Here is a 16,546-nt window from a genome sequence, read left to right on the forward strand (position 1 = left end):
TGATGAAGAGTCCATCCCCAGCATCCCTATAGGCCCCCTTCAGATACTGGAAGGCTGCTCTGAGGTCTCCACGCAGCCTTCTCTTCTCCAGCCTGAACAGCCCCAACTTTCTCAGCCTGTCTTCATACGGGATACGTGGAGAGAGAAGAGTTCTTCATTACTTTGTGCTGGAAAGCCTGATCATCCGGGTCGTGGTCACTCCTCACATATTGTCAGCTGAGTCACAGGCTTTGAAGGACATTTATTGCCAATGGAGATGACTGCCCTGAGAAGGAGATAGCCTCTTTAATTAAATGGGGTTTAATGGAAACATGGAAAAGGCCAGGTGAATTAAACAGGGGCTGCAGTGACAGGCTTCATAACTAATAACTTCCAAACTGGTTACAATTTACACTTTGAGAAGATACAGGAAGCTCATTAGGGCTTTAGGGAAGCAGCTCAGTGGGTCAGAGCACAGAGGAGAGCACTCTGCAGCCGAAGCAGCACTGTATGAAAATGATACCCAGAGGGACAGCAACCACTGACCATTAACCCCACTATTTATATAATGGTTTTCCACCCCAGGACTGACTTTGTGTAGAAGACCAATGATTTTATCTCTGGTTTTCAACTGCAAAATGCCAGGCACAGACAAGTAACCTGCCCAGTGCTAGGACTAAACTGAGATGAGCAACACGACATTAGTCAAGGATGATTTCCAGCAGCAAACACAGGTCTAGAAGTACAAGTCTATTCTAGGAATGTGCCCATTCCCAAGAAACATTGGTTAGGAGCCATCTGGTATAAATTATAGCCAAAACAGATGAAGAAAATAATGCAGATGAATGGCTGGAAAGGCTTCCAGTTGTTGGAAGCCACATGGTCTGAACTGGGTGGTCAGGGCACTAACCACGGACATCCCCTGCTTGAAATCAGAGACATCCAAATCCATGCACACTGCATGTGTTCACTGTTCAACAAAGAGCCTTTGAAAGGTTTTGGGGTTGCTTCAGTGCATGGCAGCAGACTGCTAAGAATCACTTCTCCCTACAGCTGCTCATGCGTCTTACACCAGCTCCTTATGCTGGACTCTGTTGCATGGGGCTTAGTTAAACTCAAAGGTAAAGCCCCACCTCTCTGCCCACGCAGAAGGAAAGCATCTCAATTCCAGCCCTAGGGATTTCACTGTACCACTCTTTCTCTTCTTTAAGCCCCCATTAGCACGGCGGTCCCTATCTCCAAGTATTTTTGAAGACCTGCACAAGGAAATCCTGAGCCTGGCTGAAATTCTTTCAGATATGTATTTTTACTGGCATTATTTGTTCCAAATTTTCCCCCACCTTTAAGGGGAAAGATGACTTTATCTGATCACCAAGCATCACTCAGCAAAGAACGTCCAGCCCAGAAGCAGCAGTGGCTGAACTGAACCAGACACTCATAGAAGCATAGAATCCCAGACTGGTTTGTGTTGGAAGGGACCTTAAAGCTCATCCAGTCCCAACCCCTGCCACGGGCAGGGACACCTTCCACTGGAGCAGCTTGCTCCAAGCCCCTGTGTCCAACCTGGCCTTGAGCACTGCCAGGGATGGGGCAGCCACAGCTTCTCTGGGCACCCTGGGCCAGTGCCTCAGCACCCTCACAGGGAAGAGCTTCTGCCTAAGAGCTCAGCTCAGTCTCCCCTCGGGCAGGTTAAAGCCATTCCCCTTGGCCTGGCCCTACAGGCCCTTGTCCCAAGCCCCTCTCCAGCTTTCCTGCAGCCCCTTTAGGCACTGGAGCTGCTCTCAGGTCTCCCCTTCAGGAGCCTTCTCTTGTCCAGGCTGCCCCAGCCCAGCTCTCTCAGCCTGGCTCCAGAGCAGAGCTGCTCCAGCCCTCACAGCATCTCCATGGCCTCCTCTGGCCTCGCTCCAGCAGCTCCACGTCCCTCTTGTGCTGCTGCCCAAGAGCTGGATCAGGACTGCGGGGGGTCTCCCCAGGAGATGGAAACCCAGGGCTGTGGTTCTGCTCTTGAGACAGAGCCATGACAAATTGTTCCCTTTAAAACAATAAAAACTTCAGTATCTCTACAATGAGAGACCTGAGCAAGCAGAATCCAATTTTCCTCTGCCTTGTTTCCATCTTATTTTCATGCATGTCTGAATTTTGCAGTTTTCTTTTCAAGAACTAAGACTCTGTTTTGATGGACTATGCCTGTTACTGTTTAAAGCACAGAATCATAGAATCAACCAGGTTGGTAAAGACCTTTAAGATCAAGTCCAACCATTACCCCAGGACCGGCACTGAAGGTCTGGTTTAAGGCAAATTTAAGTTATCTCAAGCAACAGTAAACCATGTTATTTCTCTTAAAGCAAGCAATCCAAGCAGAGCAGTAAGAACAAAGCATCAGGGTCTCAGCAGACCAGGACAGGTCTTCGAAGCTTCTTTAGAGGCTCTGGGGAGGTGCTGAGGTACCATGAAGGCCCTGGGTGCAGTTCAGCCCACATGCAGGGTTACCAGTTCATTGCACATCGATTCCAACACCTCCCAAAGTCTGATCCTGCAATCCAGAGTGATTCCTGGAAGGAGCTGAAGACCTTTTGTGCCCACTGGCACAAAGGAGTGGATCCAGAAATGCTTCCATTCATCTACAGACAAGTATTTGGAAGAACACCAGACGTCCATGTCCAAGTGGGAGGGAGCCTGAAGGCAGTGCCTGCATTATTTCTCCCTGTAAATATGTTCTGTTCCACAGAGGTTACATCCACACTGTAAATTCAGGCATGCCCAGCCACGGAAAACAATCATCTGTATGAGACCAAATGCTAGAAAGTGTAAATGTAGGTGCCAATTTGCATTTTCCTAGATAATTCCAGCCCAAAAACAACTCCCAGGAGGCAATCTGAATCCAGCTACCCTCTTCTGGAAGGCAAAAAGAGTTTACAAGTATGGAAGGCAGCATCTTGTGCCAGTTGGCCACAGGGCCCAGGATACATTTAGTTCCTGGATGCACTTAGTTTATTAGCACAGATAAAGCTGCATTGCCTCTACTTAGAGTCTTATTACCAGACATCAATACATGATGCCACCATGCACTTAGGGAATCAAACACTCTGGGACTGCACTTCCAGCAGGATTATTCCTTGTTGGTGTTACAAAGAAGTGATGATCGCTTGTGCAAGTGTATATAATTCCTATGTACAATGAGGTATTTGAGGGGGGAATGTGCTATCTGGCTGTTCATCAAAATACCTTGAAAAGCCACATATTTTGCCCCAAAATCTGCCTGTATCAGGATCAGGAGCTGCCCTGATGCTGGCTGAGGTAATCACAAAGGTTTGCAAGTTCTGGATTACTGTGATCCCACTGTATCTGAAGACTGAGTGGGACAAGTCATGCTCTGACCATGGTCACTTCACTCAATTAACTCCCATCACTTATCACAGCCTTCATAGATATCTTCTTGGTGCTTTGGTGGAAAGTCAATCTTAAAATCCTCTGAAATCTACATGGATATTGAAGAAATCAGAGGGATCTTTTCAGATATAAGCAAGGAAAAACATGAAAGGGACAGGTTAAGAAAACTGGGGCTGTTCAGACTGGACAAGAGAAGCTGCATGGAGACCTCAGAGCAGCTTCCAGTGTCTGAAGGGGCCTATAACGATGCTGGAGAGGGACTCCTCATCAGGGACTGTAGTGATAGGACAAGGGGTAATAGGTATAAACTGCAACAGGGGAAGTTCAGGTAAGATACAAAGAAACAGTTCTCTTCTGTGAGGGTGCTGAGGCACTGGCACCCAAAGCTGTGGCTGCCCCATCCCTGGCAGTGTTCAAGGCCAGGTTGGACACAGGGGCTTGGAGCAAGCTGCTCTAGTGGAAGATGCTCCTGCCCGTGGCAGGGGGTTGGAGCTGGAGGAGCTTTAACTGGATGACCCCCTGTCATAACCACACTGAACGGAGCACGGGAGGCACGGACGTTTCTCTGTAAAGTTTAAGCTCTGTTTCTACACGGCATAATGGTGACACCTACAGGCAAAACCTCATCTGCAGCCCAGAGAGGAGAGGAAGTCATCAATATCACCTCCTTACTAAAAGCGAGAGGGACCACACAAGCGAGTAAAATACACATCACTCACACAAGTAAGGTCTGGCTGCAGGGCAAGGTCAGTAGCTGGATGATGACAAACCCCATTAAACTCTCATTAAAGAGTCACCATTTTTCAGATGTGCAGGCAAAGACATAGAGAACACTCCAAACATTTGTCATTCAGGTTGTATTTTACAAAGAATCCTGACCATTACATATAAAATAACCTATGTGTGAAGCATACCCTGAATATACCCACCAGGAGAGTTTCAGTTCATCATTTATCTAACTGTGGATAGGTGCAATTTTCCTTGTGCTTCAGAAGTTGCCAGAGGACACGTCCTTCCTGACCACATGGTAGAGAATCATAGTACCATAGAATAGTTAGGATTGGAAAGGACCTTAAGATCATCCAGTTCCAACCCCCTTGCCATGGGCAGGGACACCTCACACTAAACCAGGTCACCCAAGGCCTCATCCAACCTGGCCTTGAACACCACCAGGGATGGAGCATTCACAACCTCCCTGGGCAACCCATTCTAGTGCTTCACCACCCTCTCAGTAAAGAATTTCTTCCTTAGATCCAATCTAAACTTCCCCTGTTTAAGTTTTAACCCGTTACCCCTTGTTCTGTTACTACAGTCCCTGATGAAGAGTCCATCCCCAGCATCCCTATAGGCCCCCTTCAGATACTGGAAGACTGCTCTGAGGTCTCCACGCAGCTTCTCTTCTCCAGGCTCAACAGCCCCAACTTTCTCAGCCTGTCTTCATACGGGAGGTGCTCCAGTCCCCTGATCATCCTCGTGGCCCTCCTCTGGACTTGTTCCATGGCCTTTTTCCACTAACCTGTTAAGACAGAAACAGACCACAAGCAACAGAGTTTGAGCAAAGGGGCATCAACATTGATTTCCAAAATGAGATTTGAATGATTAGTACTAAAATCAAACTTTGTAATAAAACATTACATCTGTAATTTGGTTCCTTTCTGAGCACATCCCACTGGGATGTGGTAAGACTTTACAAACTTCTTATAGAAGCTGGTTTTACTGTAGGAGATCTGACTTTATCTCGAGCTCCTGACAGTCTACGTCTGTCACAGCTAAAAGTTCTTTTGGATCATGTCTAGATGTCCAATAGCCTCCCATTTCCATTTTCCATATATTAAAACATTTCCCCCAACAGCAGTTCTCTCAAAGGCCTCAGCAAAGGGATCTCCAGAGCAAGAAGGGCTCAATCTGTCACAACTTTACAACCACAAAGCAGGTCAAAACTAGTAAAAGAGAAAATACTCGCTGATAAAAGGACTGGGGCAGAGCCCCACAACTGGTTTCAGATTTGCTCTCCACCCCCAGCTGCAAGTTCCTGCAGCATCTTTTTGTGCTGATCCTTGTTCTGATCTGGCTAAAAAACAAACCCAGGAAAAGAAAAACATGTATTAGTTCCCTTATTAGTTCTCTGCTCTGGCCCACTGCACAGCCATGGAGTGCTGCTGCCAATTAGAAGGGGAGGGACAGAAGGCAGATCCTCCATTTGGCTGGGCACCAGCATGAGATCAGCCTGAAGCAATTACCAATCTACAGCCAAAGGCCACCCACCTTGCACTGGCTCTGCACAGATCATTGAATCCCAGAGCGGTTTGTGTTGGAAGGGACCTCAAAGCTCATCCAGTTCCAACCCCTGCCACAGGCAGGGACACCTTCCACTGGAGCAGCTTGCTCCAAGCCCCTGTGTCCAACCTGGCCTTGAACACTGCCAGGGATGGGGCAGCCACAGCTTCTCTGGGCACCCTGGGCCAGCGCCTCAGCACCCTCACAGGGAAGAGCTTCTGCCTTATATCTAACCTGAACTTCCCCTGTTTCAGTTTAAACCCAGCCCCCCTTGTCCTGTTGCTACAGTCCCTGATGAAGTGTTCCTCTCCAGCATCCTTGTAGCCCCCTTCAGACACTGGAAGCTGCTCTGAGGTCTCCACGCAGCTTCTCTTCTCCAGGCTGAACAGCCTCAACTTTCTCAGCCTATCTTCATATGGGAGGTGCTCCAGCCCCTGATCATCTTTGTGACCTCCCCTGGACTTGCTCCAAAGTCTCACTTGACTTTTAAACAAAACACCTTCCTCTGGGCAGCTTGGTTTCCTATTTTTTTACCAAATTAAGCCAGTTCACTACATGAAACAGCTTGGTTTGGGCCAGCTCAGGGTCAGACTCTCAGATTTTGTCAAGAGGCAAACTTCCTTTGGTTTCTTCAGCTGTTGAGCCAGGCAGCTCCAGCTTCATTCCACGTCTGTATACCACTGCCTTAAAGCCAAAAGTTAGGTATTACTCACAGGGGTAAATTAAGCTCCATTGCCAGAGATGCCCTGACAGATGGCATACCCAGCACAGCCTGCCTAGGGTGGACCCATCCCTGGTAGGGCAGGCTGGATGGGGCTTGGAGCAACCTGCTCTCATGGAAGGTGTCCCTGCCCGTGGCAGGGGGCTGGAAACAGACAATCACAGAATGACAGCATCATTAGGGTTGGAAGGGACCTCTAGAGATCATCTGCTCCAACCCCCTGACAAGGCAGGGCCACCTAAAGCAGCTTATACACAGGAACATGTCCATGGTGGGTTTTGAATGTCTCCAGAGAGGGAAATCCCGCAACACCCAAGGGCAGCCTGTTCCAGTGCTCTGACACCCTCAGTGTAAAGCTCTTCCTCATGTTGAGGTGAAACTTGTTGTGTTATAGTTTATGGCCACTGCTCCTCGTCCTGTTGCTGACAGAGCCCAGCACCATCCTCCTGGCACCCACTTTTGAGATACTGATCTTCACTTATGAGAACCCCCTCTCTCAGCCTGCTCTTCTCCACACTAAACAGGCCCAGCTCCCGCAATCTCTCCTCCTAAGAGAGATGCTCCAGACCTCTGATCTTTAAAGTCCCTTCCAACCCAAACCATTCTATGATTCTATGACCCGATGCATTACCTAGGTTTATGGTTATGGATGAAGCTATAATTTTACCTCATAATTCCCAACCTTTCCTTTCCACTTCCCTCCCGTTACCAACGCGACGAACCAAACCCCGAACACCGACCACTCCGGAGCCGCCCTCCCTCACTGCCTCACCTCCCCTACCAGGCCCCCTCCCCGCGTGGGCTGCCCCACGCCGCGCCTGCGCATCCCCTACGCGCCCGCCTCAGAGCCGCCCCGCTGCAGGCAGCCTGGGCACCCCAGCGCGGGGGCCTTGCAGCGGGGAGAGGCGGAGCGTACCAGGCGCCGTCCCCCCGCACACACACACATACCGGCGGCCGGTACCGTGCCAGAGCATGGATGTGGTGCTGCTTGCCATCGCCTCCGCGCTCCTCGCCGTGCTCCTCTTCTTCGCCACCCGTCTCCGCGGCCAAGTGAGGGAAGGTGAGTCATGGCCCCGCCGGGGCTTCTCCCGCCCCGTTCCGGTGGTGGGACCTCCGCCGGGTCCGCCCCTGTCTCAATGGGGTCGGGGAAGGGGGGGGGGGTGAGCGTCTCCATGGCAACCGCTGTGAGGGCGCCCTGCCTGAGGCCTTACCCTGAGGGAGCCGCTATGGCGGGGGATCCCGGTGGATCCCCGGTGTCCTGCGCTTCACTCCGCCAGCTGGGGTGGCCCCTCAGGCGCCGGGGAACCCCGACCGGCGATGAGGCCTGCTGCTGGCGGATGGGCCTGGTGCCCGAGTCCAGGCGGGTCCGGGTTGAGCGGGTTTGCCGTGAGGCTGAGGTCTGCCTGGGTTGTGCTCTCGCGATGGGCGGGTGGAAAGGAGAGTGCCCCTATTGTAATGGAGTGAAAGCCAAGGTGTGAGGAGGACATGCCGGGTCCTCCCTGGCAGGTTAGTGCTGCTGCCAGGCATGGCACCACAATAGCAGGCCAGTCTCTCCATCCCATGACAGCTGTACCCACTTCTTTTCCACTTCACTTGGTGCTAGAAGGGCTTGCTACCCACTATATGCATTTGCATCGTGTGCAGTCCCATCCTGGGAATAGGGAGATGATACAGCACTTCAGCCCTGCCTCAAACAGGGTGTTTTATTGCTGACCAGCAGTCAGAATCGTAGAGTCATTTGGACAGGGCTTGGAGCAACCTGCTCTAGTGAAAAGTGTCCCTGCCTGTTGCAGGGGGTTGGGACTGGATGAGCTTTTAAGTTCTTTCCAACCCAAACTGTTCTGTAATATAGGTTGGAAAGCATTTTTAGGATCGTCAAGTCCAACCATAAACCAAACAGTGCCAGGTCTGTTGTAGCAGCCTTTCTGAGTTTTCAGAGTTGAAGAAGGGATGGCATTTAGCTGTGAAGTCTCAACTTCATATGTTTAAGCAGCACAAACATTGAAGCCTTTGTTATTATAACACCACCAGTTCCTGGGATTTAGGGTGATTTAGGGTTGATTTGTTTTGCGTTTCTTTTAAGGGGGGATGTAGCTTTGATAATCTCTTTTTTTCAGAGACAAAACCACAAAACCCAGGCATTCCAGGGCATATACAGGGAATGTATGCTGGTAGACTTTGTGTTAAAAGCTTTGCAGATAATAATGAAATTATTACTTAAATTTAAAATCACATTTCAGTAAATGTTATTTTTGTTCCGTTATTCAGTGTTACTGTTCCAAATCAGTAAGTTTAAGAACACATTTCCTTACACCTCTTCTTATATAGACCTTGTCTTAATACTGCTTAATAGCTTGGAAACTGATGAAGTTGGTGACTTGGAGCTAAGCTTTTGATAAAAGTGACTGAAATACATGATTTCCTGATATTGACTTGAGTAAATCAGAGGCTATGAGGTTTGGGAGGATTTATTTTCTTCCTAAGCATAAAAAGTTCTAACTAAAATGAAGCCCAAACATCTGTTTTAAACGGTGTGGATTCTCCAAAAGCTTCGATCTGGTTGTGAGCGGCTTGGTTAAAGTTAGTTTATACCCAGGATAATTTAATCGTATTGAAGCCTCTGTTTCAGTGGCAGCTTTTTGACCCTTCCATATTGGTCTCGCTTTATTTTATTGTGAGTTTAAGGTAATTTCTACCTTAATATCCTGATTTCTGTCATTATAAAATTGTTTGCAGAATGACTTTATTCTTACACAACAGAAATTAGTTTTCAAAACCTGTGGTGTATTTAATAGCTGCAGAACTTGGTCTTAAGCAGGAATTTGCTTTCGTATTCCTTTTTCCTACGTGGTAAGTGGAAGCTGCTACAGCTCTGTTAGTAAAGCTGTGTGAATTCACCTATTAAGGCTGTAAACATGGAAGAGACTTGAAACCAGAGACACTTAACCTAGAGGACTGGTGGTGGCCTCACTTATTCTTTTGTTGTTAAAGTCTTGGGGGTTAGAGCAGCAGCTTCTCTTTATTCTCTCTTTGGGAATTTCCTTTTAAACTTGCCTGCTTTAGAGAATGAAGGAGCTAAGGGTCACCAGAGGTAAATCCTGTAACACATTTTCCTGTTTCCTTTCAAAGGTCATTTGGAGCAGCAGAGTGGTTCCAGCAAGATCATGTCTGGGCTTGTTCTGCTGAGAATAGAAAATCTGTAGCCTTGCTGGCTTTTATCTGTGGTTGGCATATCTGTTTGTGAACAAGCCTTAAAGTGATAAGATGGACTGGGGAAAAGTACCTCCCTGGGAAAGCCAAGCACAATTCCACTTGTGGCATGTTGAATTGCTTTCTCATTGAATATCCCAGATTAGGTTAGTGTGAAGGTGGAAGATACTGGATGCCACCGGTGTGGTGGGAAGTACCATGAAGGTGTGAGGGTGCAGTAGGTGGAGCTCTCTCCATGTTGGTGTGGGATGAGGGAGCTCAAGAACTTTGTCTTGCTTGAAAACTTGCCAGCCCAGGTGTTACCCTGATGGACTTGCTTATCTGATAGAACTGATCATGATGTGCTGTGATATCAGAGGATTGCTTCACAAGGGAAAATGTCTTTCCTCTGAGTGGAAATTTGCAAGGCTTTGTGAAAGAGCAGATTTATGTCTGGGGGATGTAAAATTAGGTCCTGAGAAGTCTGGGTTCTGAAAGTGTTCTTTCCAATGATATAACATTGCAAAGACCTGGGGGTGCTGATTGACAGCTGCTGAACATGAGCAGCTTGTGCCTAGGCAGCCAGAAGCCACCAGCATCCTGGCCTGTATCAGCACCAGTGTGGCAGCAGGGTCAGGACAGTGATAGTCCCCATGTGCTGGGCAGTGGTGAGGATGCATCTCGAATCCTGTGTTCAGTTCTGGGCCCCTCACTACAAGAGAGGCATTGAGGTGCTGGAGCAGGTCAAGGGAACTGAATGAGGGTCCCTTCTAACCTAAACCACTCTGTGATTTAAGTGTATCCTCTGTGTTCTGTGAGACCACCGGTTACAGGCCCACTCATGCAGCTCTGGACAATCTGTGATACTTCCAACTTGGAGGGAGAAAGAGCTTGTCTGACTTTCTAGGCATTGCACCAACTGATGTGTCTTGAGCCACTTAGGCAAGTCACTGACCCCTGAAGAGCCAGCCAGGTAGAAACATGTTACAGGCGGAGTGAATGATTCTTTTCTCCTCCCCCTCGTGAAACATTGGGAGAAATGCAGTGACTAACATTCATGTTTCTCAAATGTCTGTCCAGATGAATGCCTACAAACAGAAGCTTTAGGGGGAGGAGGGACGAAAAAAGCTTTATTAAAGCATGTTATTTTCTACTAAATAACAATCCATAGTGTTTAGGTGTCTTTTGCTGTTTGTCTGTATGCTTTGGAGGTCTGACAAGTGTTGTCCAGCAACTGCCTTGTATATTTGACCACGGTATGGGTTGGAATTTTTGTGACTTTCAAAGCTCCTTTAACACTGGTCAGCTTTGAGGAATTACGGAGTCTCCTGTGAAGAATTTAATTGAAAAGACAGGGTGGCTTGGTTCACGCATTGGTCTCTGTGAGGGTTAATCACCTCAGTTTGAAATGAATATGTGGCTTATAAATAGATTCCTCTTTCACAAAATGCAAACCAGTCTCTGTTTCACAGGACACTGAGAAGCGAAACCAAGCCCCAGAATGAGCAAATGTCTAGCTATGCAGGACCATCACTGGAGGCTACTGGGCTAGACCCACTGAAGCTTCCCGGTGAAAGGATGCTACGGTTGGAATTGCAGTGTGTCTCAAAAGCTTATTAAGAGAAATACTGCCTTTGTGTACAAAGTCTTTGGCAGACTGAGTATTTCTGGCATTTGATAGTGTCCCAGTAAGTGACCTGTTCCTCTGCCTTTGCATGTTCTGTGGCATTCAAAAATAAGCATTATCATGCTATAAATAAGACTGGGCAAGCCTTGAAGCAAGATTGTCAGATCTCTGGAGCCAGCACTCTGTAATTTATGGTAGACCTGTTGCAGTCCACACATAAAAGGAGTGGATAAAAAGAGTGACAGCAGTGTGGTAGTGCAGTGACTCAGTTCAGAATGTCCCAGTGTGAGTTAGTGCTGGAGTTGGCTGGGGCAGTGCTAACATCATTGCTGTAGCGATCCTGAACTGCTACAGGCTTTGCTGGCCAAATACTCCCCCACGTTACTCTGGTTTGCAACCTGGGCTTCAGCTATAGTGTTATCAGAAACAAGGTTAGCTGCTTTGAAGCTAGTTGAGATGCAGAAAGATGAGCTCCAAGCACAGCTTTGATTGTCACATAGATGTAGTTGTAATGAATTTTATTTTCTGGTCATAAATATGCTAATAGTAGGGTTTTTTAGGATCAGAGGATGCTGGAGAGTTGGCAGAATGGGAAAAGCATTTTGTGTCCCTGCTGGTACACAATATTATCCAGCAAAATGCAAGAAAGTGTCCTAAGTTGAAGTAAATGAGTAGTTGTGCAGCTTTCCGTGAGACCATTTGAATATTTATCTGAATGAGGGTACAGCAGTTAATTCTTTGCAGGATTGAGCAAGTAGCAACCTACACAAATATCAGTTCTGCTTATCAACAGAATATGCAAAGCAGGTATCAAAGATGGTGATGTTTTACCATTATCTGACTGCTTGAGCATGACTACCATTGTTTATACCAACAGGATCATGGAGGTCTCAGAGAAAAAGCTGGTGGAGGATTTTCTGTGGAGACCTTCTGAAGTGAGCCCATTGGTCTGTTGCTTCCTATCATGCTGTCTCCTTGCTGCTCCTCTGTTAGGATATTCCTCTTTTGTAACATTTTAATTAGTAACTGAAGCATAAGCAGAGAGGATGGAATGGAGCTGCATTAACCTTTGGGGTTCTGTCTTCCCCTACATATATTTGTTGGGAGACCCACAGTTCAGTCAGGGTGGTAGAATGAAGTTATTCTATGTGTTCAAGCTAGAACTTGTAATGATTATTTGCTCTTCAGGTTTTGTTTCAGGTATAAGGATTTACATATTCCACTCTGAACATGCATGCTCTGAGGTTTGAGTTCAGATGAATTTACTTCTAAGTTAGTACAACTTTAGAAGGAGAAAAAGTGCTTCTGGGTCCTTGCCTTTTGGTAACTCAGAAATTACTAGAGTGCCATATAAAAGGGAATAGTTTTCTAGCAGAAGGGAAAAACAGATTACTATTAGATTAAGTTATTACATTAAGGATATTATTTTGAGCACTTGGGGGGCTGTCTTTGGTGGGCTGATTTATTTTTGTTGTGGGTGGGTGGGTTCTGTCAGCTGAAATAACATTAGCACATAACTAATTAGCACATTAGCTTTTTCTTTACAATGATCTAGATGTTATTGCAGAAGAGACTGCTGTCAGAATAAAATCTCCATTGCACAGAGTGGAAATAAGAAAGTTCCAGTGCGTGATCCTGCTTAATCATGGAAAGCAACTTGCAGGTATCTCCTGCCATGGAGGAAAAAACCACATGAGAGTGGGGTGGCATTTTCTCTTTTGAAAAGCATCACTGGCATTGCCATTTGGATTGCAACAGCTGACTGGTAAAAGGACAACTGCAGCAAGCAGAGGTGATGGGTCTCACATCAGTTCTATTTCCCTTTTGCAGCTGATGAGGAACACCAGAGAGATGTGGCAGCAGCAGCAGCCAGGCCGCGGCCCCATGTGGATGAGAGGGGAGATGGGATGCCAAGGCGCCGGAGGAACATGGCAAACCGGCTGATAGCCCAGAGGAGAGCGCAGCAGGCCCAGGACTGGGGTGAAGGTAATGTTTGGTTCAGTTCAACTTGCCAACACAGAAATGGACCTTAACACCAGATCTTACTGTGTTTATTATAAGGGTGGTGAGTCCCTGGCACAGGGTGCCTGGGAAAGCTGTGGCTGCCCCACCCCTGGCAATGTTCAAGGCCAGGTTGGACGGGGCTTGGAGCAATGTGCTCTAGCGGAAGGTGTCCCTGCCCATGGCAGGGGGTTGGAACTGGATGAGCTTAAAGGTCCCTTCCAACTCAAACCATTCTATGTTAAAGTTGGTGAAGTGGTGTAGGTGGCTCCTAAAGAAAGTTTTCCAGTTTTGCTGACTGTGGATTATTATTATTATTCATTTTTATAATCAATTTGACTGCCCAGCTTCTCTCCATACCTCATCACTTATCTCTAGATACCACCTGCCTTTAACTCAAGTGTCTACCTCCTCCTGTGGTGAATTCTGGCAATGTGTTGTGCCTGCACGGCATCACAACATGTTCTTCACTTACAAAAGGCAGCTTCTAGGAAGTATTTCTTATTTAGCCATGCAGGTTAAAGTTGAGTAAACAGAATCCCCATCTTGTAGTAGAGCGACAAGCTATATTAAAGCATTGGTTCCTTGCAAATTGGTGGAAAGCATTAATTCCCCAATGTACTCTGCAGAATCCAGAGTTTTCTTTCCAAGAAGCCATCCAGGTGGTGATCAGAATCAAGCTGATGAGCTGGAGCTCATCACAGACTGTAGCAGTTTATCTGATGCCAGCAGGTTGTTGATAAGTCCTCAGTTCCCATGCTGGATCTACAGTTAATGGCTGTATTTCTGTGGTGGTGTTGTAGACAAGAATATGATGATAAAATCTTACTATACCTTGTAAACCTCATTCCTTTTTCTGGTGAAACTTCACACATATCTTCATTGCTAAAGAAGGTGATATCATGATTCACCTAAATAGATTCCTTCTACTTTTCAGATGGTGTGTTAAGTGTTGAGGGTTTCTGCACAAGTATTGTTGAAAGTGGGTTTGCAGTGAAGGTCATGGCCTCTTTTTGGTCTGTAGGTGAGAAACAGCGCATCTGTGTGATGCCTTGAGTAGGGACTAGTTGCACTTCAGCTTTACTTGTCTTGCAGTTTGTTAGAGCATCTCATGCTCATATTGGCAGGTAAACGTGCTTTTTCAAGCTGATTACATTCAACCCTTTCACAAGTAGAAAACTGGCAGGTCTGAACTTTTCAACTTTGCTTCCTTCTTTTCATGTGATAACATCCTGGAAAAGAAAATAGAATCTAAAAAGCTTTTGCCTTAAACTCCAGACATCAAAAATTTGAATGCCGAAGGCCGACAGTGAAGCTGTCAAAGCAAGCAGCTTATCTCTGTCACTTTAGGAACGGAAGAATCTGTATCATTGGGCTTTATAAATAATTCCTTTGCAGCTTGCTGTACATCAGATGCTGCAGCTCATGCATTAAGTTTCCTTTGAAATGTCATCCCTGGTTTATTTGTTTGGGGGGGTTAATTTTCTTTTTCAAATTAAAACAACTTCTTGCTCTTTGCTTCTGTTTCATGCTGCTGTGTGTGTTTTTACTCTTATTTTGGGATAGTCTTTCCCCAGTGCCTGAGCATGGATGCACAACAGGAACACCAAAGCCTTTGGAAACAGCATAGACTTCAGTAGAACTGTGGAGAGGAGCATCTGTCCCTGGTTCCCCGACGTTGAGGTGTGCAATGACTAGTGGCCTTTATTACTTGAGATCAGCCCCACTCTGTCATGGACTATATGCATCTGTGCTGCAAAGCCTTTAGCCAGGCCCTGAGCTATCTATGGTTTTTGGGGGTGTTTATCCGTTAACAAATGATGTTTTACATGATTTGAAGCTCACTCAGTGGACGTGTAGCATAAGGCTGGAATCACTTCTGGATTTGTCTCCTCTCATGCGTTTTTGCTGTGTCACTGCAATATAGAGCAGCATTGACTAGTAATTTCCTCCATTTGAACCTCTTGAAATAGCAGGTTATCCCTACAGCAGAGTTGTGTTACAAAAATTAGTTGACTCACATGGCAAGAGAGCCCAGAATGAATGCAGCAACATACAGTGCAGGCAGTGCAGGACCAGTTGGGGCACTGAGGACTGAAAAGCAAAGCGTTTTGGCAATGGAGGCACAAACACTGAAAACAAGCCAGTCTGGTTCCTTCAGTCTTGACTTGTAAATGTTCTTGATGCTTTAGAACATCTGCACCTGAAGTGGCTTGTTAAAATACGGTTAAATTTATTGAAATGTTTTACTAATAAGTTTCTGTTCTCTGTGGGGAATTTCCACTCTAGGCCTGTGGGTAGCTCTGGGCAAAGCTACCTAATGTTGCTTTGTGTTACTCTGACTTCTGCCACAGGTCGGTGCAGCATAACACCAAATAACAGAATCCCAGACTGGTTCCTGTTAGAAGGGACCTTAAAGCTCATCCAGCTCCAACCCCTGCCACGGGCAGGGACACCTTCCACTGGAGCAGCTTGCTCCAAGCCCCTGTCTCCAACCTGGCCTTGAACACTGCCAGGGATGGGGCAGCCACAGCTTCTCTGGGCACCCTGGGCCAGCGCCTCAGCACCCTCACAGGGAAGAGCTTCTGCCTAAGAGCTCATCTCAGTCTCCCCTCGGGCAGGTTAAAGCCATTCCCCTTGGCCTGTCCCTACAGGCCCTTGTCCAAAGTCTCTCTCCAGCTTTCCTGCAGCCCCTTTAGGCACTGGAGCTGCTCTCAGGTCTCCCCTTCAGGAGCCTTCTCTTGTCCAGGCTGCCCCAGCCCAGCTCTCTCAGCCTGGCTCCAGAGCAGAGCTGCTCCAGCCCTCACAGCATCTCCATGGCCTCCTCTGGCCTCACTCCAACAGCTCCACATCCCTCTTGCGCTGTTGCCCCAGCTCTGGATCAGGGCTGCAGGGGGGGGTCTCCCCAGAGCGCAGCAGAGGGGCAGGATCCCCTCCCTGAGCTGCTGCTCACGCTCTGGGGGTGCAGCCCAGCACATGGTGGGGTTCTGGTCTCAAGCGCGCACTGCAGCTGGGACATGGGGAGCTTTTCCTCACCCAACATCCCCAAGTCCTTCTCCTCAGGGCTGTTCCATCCAGTCTCTCTGTCTGTAGTTGTGCATGGGATTGTCCCAGCCTAGGTGCAGGACTTTGCTGTTAAGATATCTGGCAATGAACTCTGGAAGGGCGTTAAGGGTGCTCTGGCCATGTTCATGTTACCATTACAGGCACAGAAATGGAGTCAAGTAGGAGCTGCTGTTACCACCAAAGCATTCTGCCTGTTGGGAGCCAGTTCTTCTGCCTCTAGGAAATGGTCTCAAGTCAACACTTGCAGGCTTTGGAGTTGTGGTTAGCACGAGGGCTTTTTGTTTTCCATCTAACAA

General features: G+C 47.4%; 1 protein-coding gene across 2 annotated transcripts in view; it reads left to right on the top strand.

Moving 5' to 3' along the window:
- Nucleotides 1-7,304: 7,304 nt before the first annotated feature.
- Nucleotides 7,305-16,546, top strand: part of DDRGK1 (DDRGK domain containing 1) — a 51,767-nt gene continuing 42,525 nt past the window's right edge. For both annotated transcript variants that reach the window (XM_080635519.1, XM_080635518.1), the window contains exons 1-2: nucleotides 7,305-7,427; nucleotides 13,014-13,169. In XM_080635519.1, the coding sequence (XP_080491645.1) occupies nucleotides 7,340-7,427; nucleotides 13,014-13,169 (244 nt within the window). In that variant the 5' untranslated portion in view covers nucleotides 7,305-7,339. The remainder of the gene's footprint in view (nucleotides 7,428-13,013; nucleotides 13,170-16,546) is intronic.

Source organism: Psittacula echo (genome assembly GCF_963264785.1).
Source record: "Psittacula echo genome assembly, chromosome: 1".
NCBI classification, from domain to species: Eukaryota; Metazoa; Chordata; class Aves; order Psittaciformes; family Psittacidae; genus Psittacula; species Psittacula echo.